Source organism: Topomyia yanbarensis, chromosome 1 (genome assembly GCF_030247195.1).
Source record: "Topomyia yanbarensis strain Yona2022 chromosome 1, ASM3024719v1, whole genome shotgun sequence".
Classification (NCBI taxonomy): Eukaryota; Metazoa; Arthropoda; class Insecta; order Diptera; family Culicidae; genus Topomyia; species Topomyia yanbarensis.
The window spans coordinates 149929331-149947914 of NC_080670.1; the positions used below are offsets into that span (position 1 = coordinate 149929331).

At 38.8% G+C, this 18584-nt stretch overlaps 1 protein-coding gene across 11 annotated transcripts in view; it reads left to right on the forward strand.

Annotated features, from left to right (window-relative positions):
* The window catches only part of LOC131677035 (irregular chiasm C-roughest protein-like), a 569032-nt gene that overhangs the window by 431102 nt on the left and 119346 nt on the right, over positions 1 to 18584 (forward strand). For 10 of the 11 annotated variants that reach the window (XM_058956579.1, XM_058956554.1, XM_058956607.1 and 7 more), the window contains 6 exons: positions 4643 to 5014; positions 5072 to 5726; positions 15405 to 15541; positions 15687 to 15913; positions 15981 to 16288; positions 16873 to 17354. In XM_058956579.1, coding sequence (XP_058812562.1) covers positions 4643 to 5014; positions 5072 to 5726; positions 15405 to 15541; positions 15687 to 15913; positions 15981 to 16288; positions 16873 to 17339 — 2166 coding nt within the window. In that variant the 3' untranslated portion in view covers positions 17340 to 17354. Of the gene's footprint in view, positions 1 to 4642; positions 5015 to 5071; positions 5727 to 15404; positions 15542 to 15686; positions 15914 to 15980; positions 16289 to 16872; positions 17355 to 18584 lie in introns of those variants that run through there. The other variant, XM_058956588.1, reaches the window with a different exon arrangement.

Here is an 18584-nt window from a genome sequence, read left to right on the forward strand (position 1 = left end):
GGAGTACGGGTGTTTCTGTTTCCGCTCCGCTGCGAACATACACTTCATCAAACTGGAGAGAATCCAGTATCGTTGCTTGCGCATTGCCTTGGGTTGCATGCACTCGACCCATACGATGAGTCTCGAAGTGCTGGCGGGCGTTCTTCCGCTAAAAAATCGATTTTGGGAACTCTCATATCGATTGCTCATCCGATGCGACATTCTGAACCCGTTGGTAATTGAAAACTTCGAGAGGCTCGTCGAGCTTAATTCTCAAACCCGTTTTATGTCCTTATACTTCGACTACATGGCACAGAGCATCAATCCTTCTTCGTACAATCCCAACCGTGTCCGTTTCCTAGATACTTCTGATTCTACTGTATTCTTCGACACATCCATGAAGGAAGAGATTCGTGGAATTCCGGACCATATACGCCCGCAGGTGATCCCCAATATATTTTATAATAAATTCCGAGAAGTCGACTGCGACAAAATGTTTTACACTGACGGATCAAATCTCGATGGGTCCACTGGCTTCGGTATCTTCAACAATACTATCACCGCTTCATTCAAGCTCAATGATCCCGCTTCAGTTTACGTCGCAGAGTTAGCTGCAATTCAGTACACCCTTGGGATCATCGACACTCTGCCCACAGATCACTACTTCATCGTTTCGGACAGCCTCAGCTCTATCGAGGCTCTTCGTGCGGTGAAGCCTAAAAAGCAATTACCGTATTTTCTGGGGAAGATACAGGAGTCCTTGTGTACGTTATCTGAAAAATCTTATCAGATTACCTTTGTTTGGGTCCCCTCTCATTGTTCTATCCCGGGCAATGAAAAGGCCGACTCATTAGCAAAGGTGGGCGCATTAAATGGTGACATATACGAAAGACCAATCTGCTTCAACGAATTTTTTAGTATTTGTCGTCAGAGGACGCTCAACAGTTGGCAAACCTCGTGGAGCAATGGGGAACTTGGACGATGGCTACATTCGATTATCCCAAAGGTATCAACGAAGCCTTGGTTCGGGGGGATGGATGTGGGTTGGGATTTTATTCGTGTAATGTCCCGACTTATGTCCAATCACTACACCATGGATGCGCATTTGCGGCGTATTGGGCTTGCGGAGAGTAGTCTGTGCGCTTGTGACGAGGGCTATCACGACATCGAACACGTTGTCTGGGTGTGCGCCGGGTATTGTGACGCCAGGTCTCAGTTAAAGGAATCCCTTCGGGCCCGAGGTAGACCACCCAATGTACCAGTCCGAGATATGCTGGCAACTCGTGATTTCCCCTATATGTCCCTTATTTATACCTTCATAAAAACGATAAATATCCCAATTTAGCCCCTCTCTTTTATTTCTCGTTTTTAGAGTTTCCTCCTGCCTTGTGGAACCGATCAGCTCCAGAGTGCCACTATGTAACCGCCATCGCCCTTACCACTACGCCTGCATAGAAGGAAACTGAAGCGAGAGCGACTCGAGGTCCGATGACTTTTGAAGGATTCCCCGCGGGTCCGAAGAATACCATCCGCCAATCCGGTACTCGACGACTTACTATACTGAGGCGCAAATTTGATTCGCTGATCCCCCTCCCCCCCCCCCCCCCCCGCCGTTCGAGCGAAAGTTACAAGTTTTGCTCTTCTTTCCCTGTCTCTCCCCTGTCCTTGATACAACTGCTGCTACACTGATGCGGAAATAAGCCACCCTTTGAATATCTTGACCAAGCATAAGTTTTAGTTAAAAAATTCAAATTAGTATTCTGTATTCCTAGTTTTAAGATAGCTATAATTTTTACTCTTTATTGAAACTCTTGTCCTCCATCTTGTAAATAGAATTGAATCCCTAGTTTTAAGATTTCTGTGAAATTTCTCATAAATATTTGTTCCCCCCTTTTGTGTACTAAACTATATTGTTAGTTTTAAGATAACCGTAAAATATTTCGTGAAATACTATTACTCCCCCTCTTGTATATCAAAGTGAATCCCTTGTTTTAAATTTTTTCATAAAAAATCTTTTGGCCCTCTTTTGTATATTGAATCTTATTTCTAGTCTTAAGATAGCTGTAAACTTTCTTTTCCTTTGTAAAAAAAATATTTCAACATTGTAACCTCCTAGTTTTAAGATATCCAAATGTAAAAACAAAAGCATTTGGCACCGCCAAGCTAACGCATTTGTGCCTATCAAATAAACGAAATGAATAATGAATATTTGCTTGGTATATTGTAAACCGTGTATAAGTGCGAAATTGAAGTAAAGCAACTTCAATATTCATTGTTCATCGGATGCTTCTATTCTATTTGATCTATATATTACTGACAATAATTTGTTGTTAGGCATTCCAGTATGCTTTCAGTTTTTCAAGCATTTTCATGCAGCCGTTTATTAGTTAGCGATTTTGTTTTTCGTCGAAATTTGTTGCAGTTTTCGTATGTTGTTGCAGTTTTCGAGCAAAACTGAGGACGATCCAAATAAAAATTTGCATAACAACGCAGACAACAGTTCATCGAAAAAGGATAAGATGACTAGATCATCAACATTCTATTGTAGACATTTGCTACTTTCCCATTATTTAAGATTGAATAGAATATAAACGCCGTTAAAACTCAAATACTCGCCATTTCATTTGTGCGCAACATTCTTGGATACAAACAGATACTAACCATTCCTTCATGACTTTGCAGTAGATTGATAGTACTTTCAAGATAATACAATATCACCTGCATATTTTTGCACTTTTTTAGAAAACTGGCTAAGATTTTTAATCAAAGAAACATCTCTAACTCTATTTATAAGCATCGAAGCGTCTTAAAATGTTCAACAAAGTTGTGGCGTTTCACAATATCTAAAACATTGCAGAGAACACTGTTGTAGAGAAATGAATATGACAAAAGTTATTTCCAAAAAACAGATTTTTAAAAAATGCTAACGAAAACTTCTCATAACAACGAATCGGCTGTAGATAGAGAGTTAGTATCTTCAGTTAAATTACTTAAAATAATATTCTCTACAACTTTGCTGAAGACTCAAACCGGCTATCTCCTTTCAGTAAAAAGTTACATTTCAGAAATGCCTTTACATTTCATTTTGGAACATGGCCGTCTACTTCAAAAAATCCGCCCTAATAACTTCAAAAACTTGTCTGGAATCACCAAAACTCAAAACCCTATAGTTTAGCCACAAAATAATTAAAGGCATAAATTTGCTCATTTTGACCACTGTGCACTAGGTGGATTAAAAAAAGGTTTTTACATTTAGGTGCATTCACAGATGCGTTATTAAATTAGAATTCATGGATTAAATTTTACACTTATATAAAAAACAGTTATTTTGAGAGGCGCGTTTAAATATTGGAAGTAAATTGCCATGTTTTCCAGTAAATATAGACTTCGTTCGTTTTCCCTGTACTGAAACCATGTTGACTGCATAATATGAAATATATTTTCTTGATTTATACATTCAATATGAATTCGTTGTGGTATCAATATTTCTTTCAATTAGACAATCAAACTTAGCTAGAACATGTTTTAATGAAATCTTGCTCAATTTGTGTTAGCAGTAAACTTCCTGCCATTGCCGTGTGAATATGTTCTATTCAGCAACTTTTGGATTGTAAATAATATTGCTTGGCAAGCATCCTGGACAAGTGAGTACAATATTACTGCATGAGAACATATTGAAAAGACAATTTGTTCTATATCGCACCTCAACGTGCGCTTTTTGGGTCGTACAGTAAGTAGTGATTTGGGTATTCACAAAAACATTCTCTGTTCCACATCCAGATAAGAATACTGCATACCAACAAAGTGTGTTACTTGGGACATACCCGGCGGGTGATTCCAATCGAGCTGACATTTCTTTGGACTGAGAAAACTAATGGCTATGTTTGTTTAGTGTTTGCTTGACCAACTAGGGATCCAATTCACAGGATATTAAATGTGCATAGGGAAAATACATGGTCTTGTCTGAGTAGAATAATGGCTTCAATCATGTAAGTGTTTTGAGAATTTACAATCCACGAGAAGGGTTGAAGACCACTTACCAATTTCCTTGAATCGTCTCACCATGAAATATGAATATTTTATTGTCATGTTCATTGAATTGCTTTTACTTCTTTAAATCATGTTTATTAGATTTTTTCTTCTATTGTATTGAATAATTTCAATTCTTTTGATTAGCATATGTGCTATATTATTATTAAAGAAGCTTTATCCAGAGTCATTCACCTCTTTTTTCGAGTTAGAAAGACCTCTAACCATATGTGCGGGGTTGGAAATCAAAACCAAGTGGGCTGCTTGAAAGGCAATCCATTAATTATCTACGTTATGCCTGTCCCAATCAATGGGACAGTTTTTGAAATCAGTAGTTCATGTACTTTTTGAACATGTGAGTCCGAATTCTGAAATTAACCCGTTTCTAGTCATAGCTCAAAATTTACATCTTAGAGATCTTCAAATGGCAAATTTTTTTGCAGGCTGCACCTTTAGAATCAGAAGGAATTTTTTTTTTGCTGATCGAGAATGAAACCAGTTTTTGAGATTTTGGTCAGCTTTGGCATCATTGTACTCCATTTGCCAATTTATATGAATCCGAAACATATTACTACACTGACAAGAGTTAAAAGAAGAATAATATCGAAAACAAAAAATAATCTTATATTCACAGATGACCTGGATCGACGGACTGGGCAATGTGCTCACGAGTGGAATTGAGTACATGAAGGAGCCGCTTTCCGATGCCCGCCGTTTCACGGCCAAGTCGATTCTCAAACTGACACCTAAAAAGGAGCATCACAATACAACGTTCACCTGTCAGGCACAGAACACAGCAGATCGCACTTATCGATCGGTTAGGCTGAAGCTGGAGGTCAAGTATGCTCCGAAAGTGAGCATCACAATCATTAGCAGCAACGACGGCAGGATTTTGGAAGGGAGCGAAGTACGGTTGCACTGTCATGCCGATGCCAATCCACCTGACGTTACGTACCGATGGTACGTTGGCAACGAAATGCTGATTGGAGACTATTCTACTGAACTGGTAAGTAACAGTACGCCTAACCAGAACAATCCCATAGACCAACAAAGTCCATTGCAGGTCATATTGAATACCTCTAAAAAGTACCACGGCACAGTTGTGGAATGTGAGGTGCGCAATGTTGTCGGTAAGAGTGAGAAAAGTGAAACATTGGATATCAGTTATGCACCGTCCTTTCGCAGCCTCCCGAAATCGGTGGAGGCTGACCTAGAAACCATGGTATCCTTGTTCTGCGATGTGGATAGTAATCCCTCGCCGGATATTGTTTGGATGCATGATGGGTCTGGTCGAGTCGCATCTACTTTGGCCAACTTTACACTTACGGTTATGCACTCGACAGCCGGCCGCTACGTATGTAAGGCTTCTGTTCCCGGCTTTCCGGAGGTGGAGGCGGAGGCGACCGTTTATCTGAGAGGGCCGCCAAGTATCAGCTCGCCGAGACAGCAGTTTGGTAGCATTACCGATACCGGGCGACTCGAGTGTGAGGCTTTCTCCATTCCGAAGGCGAAACATATCATCTGGGCGCACAATGGGCACGACATTAACACCAGCAGTGAGCACGACGAGTACACCGTCATCGAAAGCCACCAACCGGAAGGTGTCAAGTCGACTCTTATCATTCACAACAGCCAACGGCAGCACTTTGGCGGCTACAATTGCACCGTAATCAACGACTATGGTCTCGATTTTGTGGAAATTGAATTCATCTCGAAAGGTACGAATCCGATACACTGGACTGGATGGTAATGAATTATACTTTCTGTAGGCTTAAATCGAACATGGAATTCATCGATGCGGATGATACTCTGCACATGGGTTCTGTATAGGGGATTAGATATTTTTCACCGCTTTCGGTTACCCATGATACCCTTTTTTTCTGAAATAGAAATTTTTCAAACGATTCGGTAGAAAATTCGTCAACGACTGAACAATATGGATTTGTGAAAAAGTATATGAAATAATAATATTTTGTGCAAAAACTATAAGGGAAGTCAGTTTGCATTCAAACCTAATGATTCAATTATTTCATTTAAATGCACACGAACTTAAGAATAGAGAAAATATGTTCAAAACTAACAGTGTTATTAATAGAAGGTATTAAATTATTAAATGTATTTTGTTTAATTTGGACTATTTTCTAAGGTTAATTTTTTTTAATAAGAGAATAATTCTTCCATTTCCTTAACAGCTGCTAAACATTACAGGTTATCCGATTTAACATACACTATTGTTGTTGATATGGTAGGGAATCTGTATTAGTATATGGAAGACATGAATATACACAAATAGATTCTTTTGTGGTAAGAAAATGTGAAATCTATTGATAAGAGCTGTTTAAAATTCTTCGATTATCAAAAATTGAAAAACAATTTAATGGCATAATATCTGTTTTAAGGTTTTTAAATGAAATGCAAAACAAATAGAAGATTACAAGAACATGTAAATTTCGCAAAGTTTTTTTGGTATACTGCAGTGTGCTCAGAGCTCTTACTCTTTAACAGCCTAAAATGTTTTCTTCTCAGCCATCTTTTATCCATTTTCAAAATTTCTCTATTTCCTGAAACTTTCTTTTCTTTTTAATATTTTATTTATTTGTCACGGCCTTACGCGTTAGCTTGAGTGAACCGTGGATCTTTTAATATATTCACGTCACGTACAATAAAAAAATAAGTTTTCGATTAATCCAATCGCACCACTTACTGTTGCGCGCGAAGACTCTCTTTCGCCATGAGGAATCATTTGCTAACTCATCTCCTGTAGCTTGGATGACCACTCTGCCTCTCTCAAGTTGTCGTACATATTCAATCGTCGTCGCTTCTGTTGTCTTGGAGCTTATTATGTATCTGACTATGGTGCTAGGTTTTTCACTAGCGGCTATTGGAAATGCCTGGATAGAAGATTCATTGGAAACTGATTACATCTCCCAGTTTTTAGCCTGTTATTACTGTTCGGTAGTACACGGTCCCGGAACATGTAGTCGAATTTCGACTTTTCCATATATACGAGAGTCTGAACGTTGACACATTCGACAAAATATTGCATGTTATTCCATTATTTCTACGGTTTAGTTGTAATTTAATTTGAATGAATGTATGTGAGACTGCAATAAGTTTAAGTGCCATGTTCACTTTTACTAATTGTTATTTGCCGAATCATAGGTCTGTGGCGAGTTTCGTTAACCCTCCGGAAGTCGTGCAAATGGTTCACTGAACGAGCAGCCGCTGGTGCGCTAAGACGATTTCGCTAGATTTTCAGAGCAGCGTGCACTCAGTGCACTAGCGCGACTTCCGGAAGGTTAATGCCCAACAGAGTGGGCTTCAATACAATATACAGTAGATAAGCAACAAAGCGGCAGATAGAATGTATTGCTTCTTTATTTTAGACGAGACGAGAAGATAGACTAAGATTAATTTAAATATTATAGTCTGATATTTTTGTCAAAAGATTCGTGTTTTGCCGTAATCGAAAATCCCTATCAAATCGTTTTGAATCGCAGCAAAATTATGATCTTTTGTTAAAACCCAAAGTTTCACTATCATACTTATAGCCGAACAATCCGGGTGGTCGAATAATCCAGACATTGCGAATAATGACCGTATTGCGAATTTTCTGGTTATTCCAGCCACGGCCATCACTATCCAGTCTTGTTGAACGTCCGCCGTTCAAGCATCTTCTGACTTACACATAGTTAGCGAGTACGAGATCTGCTACGAAGTCGACGAATTCTTCCAAGTACTTTGTCGAACATATGGCCTTTGTTAAGCCAAATAGGACCAAGCGCCATTTGGAGGTATCTGTCTAAAAATCGCTATCGCATCCAATGTAGCACTATAAACACCTACATCAATTTGTTTCTGAGAACTTACATAGTAATAGAAAGCAAATAAGTACCCTCAAACTTTCTATGATAATGGTAAATGAATTTTTTCATTACAAATACCAGAACAAATTATGGCGCTCAGTTCGCTTTGGCTTAACGCAGGTCATATCAGCAAGGAGGTAGCCAGCCATATGGGTCAAACGCCCCCACTGAAACCAAATTAAAAATATTGAACCCGCATAAAAATGCAAACAACCCGAAGTTTAGAGGTCGTAAAAACTCGTGGCAAGATTTTTAAAAAAATGCACGGTGGCTTCACAGTTTAAAACCAAAATTTATATGGTTATGTTCGCAATGGTTTGGTAAAATCCCTATACCACTGGTAATGTTTAGTTTTATTCTATTCCGTAGATCAGTTCGTTCGGCAATTCGATGGTCGATGCTAGAAGTTTGGTATACGCAGAGCTTCTGCGAATGATTGGTTTGGTACTGGTATTGTATTAATTTCCCAGGTTTCAATCATTAAGCTATTTTTTAATTTGATAATTTGATGATTTATTTCGTTTTATAATACTTTCTTCGGAAATTTAACTGCTTTAATTTTTCATTAAGCTTTAATAATTTTATCAATTTTAAGTCGGGTTTTCACATATTGAATTTTATTATATGCACTTAATCTGTTTTATCAATTCGTTTTTTCCATTTAATTTTTTTTTACTTTTGTATTGTTATTAATTTTATACATTTCAATAATCTGAAAATCTGAATGAAATAACCAGTTTTTTTAGTTTATTATTTATGTTTAGCTTAGGGGACGTTTAATATAGCGTGCCTGTTTAATATAGCGTAACTCCGAATCACCCATTGCTTGTCTATCAGGCGAAACTGAGAATAATTTGGAGACTTCAGCTCCTTTAGTATAAACTGTGCTCTATTGCCGTTGATCCATTATCGCAAGTCTTAGCTATAATCTAGCGACTCGCTAGATCTATTTGCGCCTCAGGTTTTCATCAAACAGTTCTATTTTGTTACCATTTTTCCACTATCTAATAAATACTTGGATAATGCCAATCATCAAAATACCTTGTTGGCCACAGTGTCATCTCGCCAATGCCGGGCATATCGTAGAGCTCCATATTTGTCGGCCTTGGATGGCGCCCTTTCACTTTCCTCGCACGTTCAGGAATCTCAAGTCCTGCTCGAAGACTCCGAATACTCTCCTATCTGCCTCCCGTGGCAATAAAGAACGACAGAGAGGATTAGTGTCTTGTATAACGCGAATTTGACGAATGAATGACGTTTGCGAGTTCTTTGTATGTAGACCGTAAAAGGCCCTGTTGACAGCTGCAATACGTCTTTCCACCTCACGGGAGTCGCAAGTCACAAGTGTACCAAAATAAACGATTTTTTCGACCACTTCAAACACTTTTCCATTAAGCATTACACCGAAACCAACACCACCAGACCTGCCTCTCTCTTTACCTGCGACTATGTACTTTGTATTGACTGAGTTGATGACTAAACCTATCCTCGCTGTCTCCCTCTTAAAATGCACAAAGGCCTCTTTCACTGCTCTACGACCGCTTCCAATTACACCAATATCATCCACAAAACCAAGGAGCTTAAGCGACTTTGTGATGATACTTCCGTTTCTTTGCACATCAGCTCTCCTGATAGCACCTTCAATAGCAAGATTGAATAGAAAATTAAAGTACATCGCCTTGCTTCAGTCCATCTAAGGTCACAAATGAGATTGAGATCTCACCTGCAATCCGAATACTTCATTTTGAACCATCTAACGTCGCACGTATCAGTCAAATCAATTTCGCCGGAAAACCATGTTCTGACATACGTCGCCTTAAAATCAGTGAACAGAAGGTAGGCCTGCGAGATGTACTCCCGGAATTTGTCTAGGATCATCCGCTGGCTGAACATCCGATCCGTCGTTGATCGGCCCTCAGAAAACCTGCCTGGTATTCGCTGATGTAGGACTCCTTAAGCGGTCTTGGCCTGCTAAACAGGATACGCGACAGTATGTTGTACGCCGAATTAAGGAAAAATATCCCCCTGTGATTGACGCACTCCAGTCTGTGCCCTTTCTGGTAGATGGGGCAAATGAGTCTATCCAGCCAACTAGCAGGCAATTCTTCATCTGTCCATATTCTTAGAATAATGCGGTGAATTATTTGGTGCAGCTGTTCAATACCATGTTTGAGAAGTTCAACCGGATGTCGTGCTTCCCAGCGGTTTCACCAGTTTTCCGCTCACGTATAGCGTTCTTAACCTCGTCTAGTGCTGGTGGATCCTCAGCTTGTCCGTCATTTTCAATGCTTATCCTATTCCTAGATACACCTTCACTTCCGCTAGATAATCTTTGCTACTACGAGACAATAATCCGAGTCGATGTTTGGGCCTCTGAAAGTCCTTACATCAATGACGTCGGAGAAATGTCATCCATCTACCAGTACGTGGTCTATTTTAGAACATGTACTGCCACTTGCGTGTCTCCAGGTGATATCCTAACGTGCAAAATAGGTACTACTGATTGCCATCCCCTTAGCAGCAGCGAAAGTTACAAGCCGACGGCCATTATCATTGGTAGCGGAATGAAGGCTGAGGGACAGACATAGCGTAGTTGGTAAATCTATTAACTTGTACGCAGCTCATCTGGGTTCGATTCCAAACCCCGCTCGTAGGATTAGAAATTTTTCCAAAGATATTTCTCTAACTCGAAAAGAGGCGAATGACCCTAAGGTTAAAAACTCAATAATCAAACGAAAGAAAGGCTCTGCGTACCAATATTTGGGTGAAAGAACTGCTTCATCCCAACCTGTGCGTTACCATCTCCGATAATTATTTTAACATCTTGTCTTGGATAATCGTTAATCGAATATTGGATATCCGATAATCGTAGCATCTGGCTGCAGAAACCAAGGGCTGAGCCACTGAGAACCTATTCCCATGTCGTAAGGAGCGACAAAACAGGAACCCCTTACTCATTTCTTGCATCTTACAAAATGTCTAATATTTTGTATTAGATCAGTAAATCATTTCTTATCATACCTCTTATCTCTTAGTAACAAACCCACTAGCTTCTCTTTCTAGTAGCTTGAATAATAAAAACCACGAGCGCATGAAATTGCTAGCATGTCCGTCATGCAAAGGAAGGTTTTCACTAACACTTATTGCTTATTTTGGGCCGCACAGTGGTCCAGATCTGGGAAAAGCTGGCCAAAAGTCAATATCTCACGAGTGTTACATTTTAGGCTAGTGATGTCTTCAGGGAAATTTCTGTACATAAGCAGCCCCTGCTTTTGCCATTAACAGATCAATGATTAATCGCCCTAAAAGTGAGAACCGAATTTTATTTTTTCAAATATTCAATATTGAAGATCGGCATCTTCAGCAAAGTTTTAGCAAATATCATCACAAGAAATTTTGCTGAAGACACTAAGTGTCTTTTTCTTGAACTGATTGAAATATCATCCGTTTTTTACCGAAAAACCCTAAACAACGGTTTTTACTTAATAATACTTTTTCTGTAACATTCACATGTTTGAAATGTTCTACAAAATTGTTCCATGCTATAATACACAACAAATCTCTTCACATTTTAGTACACTATATCGTGGATCTGACAAGGTATTATTTGTTCTGATCGAAAAATTTATATTTTAGTCATTAAATTAAATTAAATAACTTCTGTTCCCCTCCGTACCCCACGACACAATCGATTACCATAGAATTGTTTAAGTGCGTTTTATTCAAAATATTTGAAATTTCTTTCAGTCGAGCTGTGCAGAAAGAACTCGTTACTCGCAATATTTTATACATTATTTTATACCCGCAATATTATACTGCATTTGTGCATCAAATGTAACAAATTCGACGGATTTCATTATTCAATATATTCGAATTCGAATTTCCTCATTTTGTGGTTTATTTGGAATATTAACACCCATTAAATTTACCTTAGTAAATAAACAGTATGAACATTGGGTCAAATGCCACAGGAAATTATCTACCTTTGAAGCGAAATTTGCTTCAATATCGAGGGCACTTCAGTGAAAACGGAGGAAAAAGTAGTGAAGACAGGTCGGCCACCTGTGACTTTCGAGGGTTTGTCAGCTCTCAATAAGCGGTGGAAAACAGGGATGTTCAGAGATCAACATAGTGGTATAGAGCTACTACATGCAGCGTCCATGCAGTTCAGAGCTGATGGCAATGAGTGTGCAGCAAAGCATCTTCGATTTTCCGTTGAAAATCCTTAAAAAGCCTGTGATTGCTTTGAGGCATACAAGAAAACAGAAATGCATTCATTACCAATCAAGCTTACTCCCGAGGAGAGCGTTTCGTCAGTGATTGAAGCTGGTTTTAGTAAAAATCAATATAATTTGATGGGATCTATGGGAAAGCGCACCATGCGGGCGTTTTTCCTTTTAATAATTTGATACTAGAGGCCATGAAAAAAGCGTACCCACCATCGGAAGCTATCGCGATATCTGGAAGCAGTGCTGAATTTGAGGTGCCGGATTTGGTAGATTTCGTCGCAAAGAGGATCACGAAATACTTGGAAACGGAAAGAAAATTGGATAGAATAATTGGGATGGAATTTGAGTTGTATGAAACTCTATTGGAAACCAACCGATTTTTGTTGTTTTTCACATATAATTCGCGTGTCCGCATATTTCTGCATGAAATGTAATTTTTTTATAAAACACGCTTAAACAATTCTATAGTAACCGATTTTGGCATGGGGTATGGTGGGGAACAGGAGTTATTCGTAATTTTGTGGCTAAAATTTTTTTTTCTAATATAATAATAATAACTTGTCAGTTTCACGATTTAGTGTACTAAACTGTTAAGAGATGTTTTGCGTATTATAGTATGGAACATTTTTGCAGAACGTTTCAAACATGTGAATGTTAAAGAAACATAATTATTAAGTAAAGTTGTGTATAGATTTTCTGTAAAAAACGGTTGATATTTCATTCAGTTCAAGAAAAGGACACTTGGTGTCTTCAGCAAAATTTCTTGTGTTGATATTTGCTTAAACTTTGCTAAAGATACTGATCTTGAATATGAAATATTTAAAAAAATAAAATTCGGATCTCACTTCTAGGATGATTAATCATTGATCTGTCAATGGCAAAAGTAGGAGCTGCTTATGTGCAGAAACTTTCCTGAAGACATCACTAGCCTAAAATACAACACTCGCGAGATATTGACTTTTGGCCAGCTTTTCCCAGATCTGGACCACTGTGGGCCGCCCAAAATTATTTCATATTCTCGTCACGAATACAATCGATATCTTTTTAGTTGTAACCTTAGTTTGATTAGTATCTTTATTTATTTTTTTCGAGATTAATTTGTACTTTTCCTTGTTAGTCTTCTTTAAAAATAATATTTGAATTGAATATATTTATCAGGACATTTTCTCGCTATTTGTTTATGTTTTTAAAACGTGTTGTTTGTGTGCCTAATAAGTCACCGAGTTCCAACAGAATTTTTAAACGTATACCTATTCCTACTCTAAATCTTCCTCCTCCCACGACACTTGTGGAGTGAGCAGTAGTATATACGGGCTCTAGTAATAACATGTGTCGGACTAACATTTCTTCTCGCTGCGTTATATGTGCGGGCTTTGCAGTTGCTAGTATTGAACTTTTGATTACCAGGAGTTGTACATTGAATGATAATTTATAACTCCCCTCAAATGCGCTGCGTTGATATGTAATGAACATTCGCGAGCAAAGATTCTGCGCTGCTCTTAGCAGTTGCAAGTTCATCGTTTGTTCGCAATTTGCGCACCTCTTTGACGCTTTTAAACCCCTGTCGCTTGGTATGCTATTAGAGTTATCAATGAGCGCCTCTTAATGCAGTTTGCTGCTAGTTCGTAAACAATACAACAGGGGCATAGCTCACAATACTATCTTCCCAGTATACCTAGTACAACCCTGGAGTTAAAGCTTTGTCACATTTAAACAGCTAGTTACAAATGATGGTATAGACATATATCGAAACGCGGATTTGTATAAAAAACCGTATGATCTGGAAAATCAGTATTATAGAGTTGCATAAATGGCGGCATAAAAATAACATAAAATATATTTCAGTGTAAATAGAAATACCGCTTTTGGCAGATGTTTTGAAAACCTTCAAAACAGATTTGGCAGATGTTTTTTACTTCAAAACTCTTGGGCCCCTTCTCATTTTTTTCTTACTACGTTCTTGAATATCAACGATTATGTCCGAGCGAGTTTTGTACGAATTTGTACGCTACAAGTTTTAACTGACTGCCAAAATCGGAGAAAATTCTCTTCGCTGCTACAACCTGCCATTTTGCCTGCACTTATAACGAATCATCGTAAAAGCATCTGATTCTTCCGCTCTCCAAACTGTCCCACTTGTAAACATTGCTGCAATGATGAGAAGCTTATATATCTCATTCGAAGAGCCAGTAATCATGCCTCGTTATAGTTTGGGGTGTAAAGAGGTGTTGTTTAGAAGTAGATGTCGGTCGATTCTAGTTCTGATGCTACCCAATAGTCTATTTTTTCCAAATAAGGCTTAGTTCCCAACAAACGCATACCAACGGGATATTATTACCAGTGGAAAAGAGTATCCCCATGGGGACCAGCTCCGAAATGACCGTGTTGGAGACAAACCATCAAATATTCTCATAATAATGTTACAGTCTTCCAACAATGTTGCCACCTGTACTACTAGCATACCAATTAAATTCACAAATAGCATCTCATTACTGGAATATAGCATGAGTTTATGTAAGGCATTTTTCGAATAAGCAACTGTGTGTCGGTATGGCCCAGTTAGTGAAGAGCCATGTTCAGTCAGTAAATGGTTGCGGTTACCGTTTCGAGTTCAAGGTTTGTTTGTCTTTTTCTCTAGCGATGGTTATGTAGTTTTCATATCGCCCGTAACGTTCCGTTTAATTTTATAGACACTTTTTGTTACAGCTGATTGAATGGAAATGTACAGGTTTCTTTCGAACTGTGTATGTTTAGCCAAATCTGCGTCTCAGTATCACTGCTTTCCAGAGAAGCTACAGAAAAGACCTTTTAGAATGGGATTGGAAGTAGAATTCAAATAAAGTTATTACGTAATCAACCGATCACTCCCGGCATCACTTTTTTTTTTGGTCTCTATCTAGAATTCATTTGGGTTAAAATTTCACCGAAACTATGAAACTATTAAAAATACTTCTCTTATAGCTGGATTTAATTTATTCATATGAAACTCAGTTATCCAAATCAACCTGGATGTCTCGTATCCTAAGTAAAGTTCCCTTGAAATTTATTCACTTCCACCCTGCATCGCAGTATCTCCCGGTGATTAGAATACCGCACCGATCGAATGTTCCGATTCTAGTAGGATGATTTACCGACGTTCGAACGAAAAATTCCTACAGACCGATACCATCTGGCCCATTGCCTTCGATTGTTCCGGAAGAGTGATTTGCCCCCACATATGAAAATCTAATTTCGAATTCTTGTTACTTCTCATCCGGTGCTACCCACCCGTCGATAATCTCGCAATCGTTGAACGGAGCAGAAAATATTTTATTACCAGTCATCATTTTCGGTTCCCTTGGCGGACTGACACTTTTAATCATCATCGTCCTGTTGGCAACGTGCCTTTGGAGTAGAAAGAGCCGAAAGGAGCTCCCACCAGCGGATGTGATACCGAAGGTAAGTCCTATAGACACACGTTTTCCGATGGTGCATGAACATTTTATGTTATCCCCACTCTGGAGTGGAATTTAATTTCCTACTTCACATTTTGCCTCTTCCATAATCTATTGCTTTTTTGCCACTGTCGACAAAAAATCCATAGCACCACGTTTCTGAAAAGGACTGCAAGGAGTTGGACCGCCGTACATCGAACGTTAGTGACCTGAAAATCGATCGTGATAATGAATTTATGGAAACCAACCTTGGATCCGATGGTATGACAACTCAGGTGAATGTGGTTCTCGGGTCAAGCACTACAATCGCCAACCCAAATCACGCAAGGCAGTTGGATGAAGCTGTTGGCTCCATTGGAAGGTGTACTGATTTCCGGTACGTAACAATGTTCATGTAGTTCCATTGCGGTACATTTGAACAGGTATCCTTTATCCCTCATCAGCGCTGCCGAATATTTCACTGATAGTTTCAACCAGTTGTCCGGTAAAAGTACTGGGAATAACAGCAGCACCTACGCACCCTTTATGGATTACTCCCGCGAATACAATGCACCTGCTACTCATCTTATGCAATTCCGAACGAGCACTAGCAGCAATAACATCAAGAATGACCTGAGCCCTCAGAATCACAACCCCATCACCAGTAGTGGACCCACGACTCTTGGACGCCATCGTATGCCTGTCCTAAGACAGGATAACGGGCTTTCCAGCATACAAGGCAGCGTGGTTTCACTATCCAATAGTCTAATCAGTAAGTAAAACTTTCCAGCCATTTTCAGTAAACGAACTGCTTGCTTGATGTCGTATTTATATAGTGAATTTATCCGGATGACCAGTTAACTCGCCTATTTTGACGCCTCCAACGGAAACGAAGGCTGCAATTTGATCGTTCACACAAACCAAACTCTTTCAAGCTGGCAAAAGTTCTACATTCAGGAAAAATCTATTATTTTAAAACTATATAAATTTACAACTTCCTGCACTTTCGCCGCTTCCTTCGACATGCCAGTCGAGCAGAGGGTGTTCCGGAAGACAGATGAACTTTTCTCGCCCGGGCAGTTTTAATAGATTTCTGTTTACTTAAACTTTATCACATTGCATCCGATCGGGACAAACGCGTTCTACTGGCTACGGAAAGTTGCTGCCAGTCATGGCACAGAGATGAAGAAAAGTTTTGTCTTGCTTGAAATGGGGCCTTTTGTTGGAACATAGTTTTAAAACGTTCCGCTCGCTGTGTGACTACATCAACTGGTGCATCGAATGGACATAAATCAGTCTATAGAAATCAAAAATAGATTTTAACATATATGTATTACGTTTCTTTTATTTCGACAGAGCCACCACTACTTCATGGTCATCTTACAATTGACTATCGATACGGCAGCAGTTATGTCAATTCTAATCACCGTACAGCGAATAGCAACTCGTCCATCACCATTCCTCCTGCTACAGCAAATCCAGCTGTTACACCAGCCCCACCGCCGTATAATGTTGCTACACGATCTGCGCAAGGGTTGGGTGCTGCTACTACAACGGGAAACCTAACAACTGGTTCCGGTTCCAGCCCAGGAACAGCGGGAGCAGATTCTACTAGTCCGAGTTCTATACAATCAAGTTCTCTGTCACTTTCTCTGGATTCCCAACAGTCTCAAGTGCTTTCTTCTCTACCAACGGGAGGTGGAGAGACGAATGGAAGCAGTGCCGCACCGCTGCCTGGAAGTCCTTCCACTGGCACTGGCCAGTTCATTCTTCCCAACAGTTCGCTCATCAAACAACAGGGAAGCCATGCAACACACGTCTGAAATTGTACGAGTAAGTTCCAAAACGAAAAAGTTTTAAAAAACCAATTGAATGTGTTGTCACACAAAAATATCGATTTACCAACATAATCCACTCAATTGAATAGTTTTAATGCTGCAAAACATGCAGGAACGCGCTATCTCGTCTGCATTCAAAAAGCGAAGCACACAAAGGAAATATTTTCGTTTTCGTCAAAAGATCAAAAATTACTAACACATAATATCGAAATGCGCCGAAGTTGAACAAATAATAGTGATGACTCAAGTCAGGCAAAACATCTTACAAACCCTAGTAACAATTAATGCTTTATACATAGATGTTCTATAGCTAAGTATGCACACTCAATTCGGCTCGGTAACTTCCCAAAAGCCGTGTAATCAGCATGTTTAGAAACTGATATCTCAGTAAAGTGAGACTTGTTAGCTGATTTTCGGTGAACTATTTTCCGAGTATCAGCTATGAAACGTCACTTTTACGGAGATCTCAGTCAAAAACTTGTTTACTGAGATTCGGCAAAAAAAAATTAAGTGTGTGATGAGATTTTACTTGCACCGTACTATAAAACTTTAATTGTTACTTGGAAATGTACACCATCAATTACGTTTTAGCTTGTAACTGCAGTAAAAATATTTATAATTGTGATGCTACGTTATGAACAATGTTATCGATTGCGGTTCAAGTTAAAATCTATCTATGTTCTAATCAAATGTTCGTAAGATACTGATTATTTGGGCATAAATAATCCCAACACTAACTATTATTGAGTTTTTGAGCGAATTTAATCTATTATTTTCATGTTGCAGATTCATATTTATATAGTTTTTTTGTTTTTGCGTTTTCAATTACTAATTCTTAATTTTTGAACGCTGAAGTACTGATACTTTTATTGTATTAATGCCATTAACTCAGGCATTTTTTCAGAATGCTAATATCATTCTAATAATATCAGACAATTCCCAAATAACCAATAAGCATTGTAACGTAGTCTATTATTTGCTTTAGATCCACATAAAGGGCAGTCTTTAAGAGCCGCGAAGCCCTAAATACTGATATATTGCTGGTATCATGCCAGAAAAGGCGAAATATAGTACTATTACTGTGCAGAAAGTAACTGCTCGTTTTTCAGTACTAATGCTATTAAATAGCACCAGAGTACAAATGTCAAATTTGAAAGCCTAATATTTGCACTACTAATGCTATTAGAAAGCTTCAGTTGGCTGTCATTTTCCGCGATAGATTTAAAACCA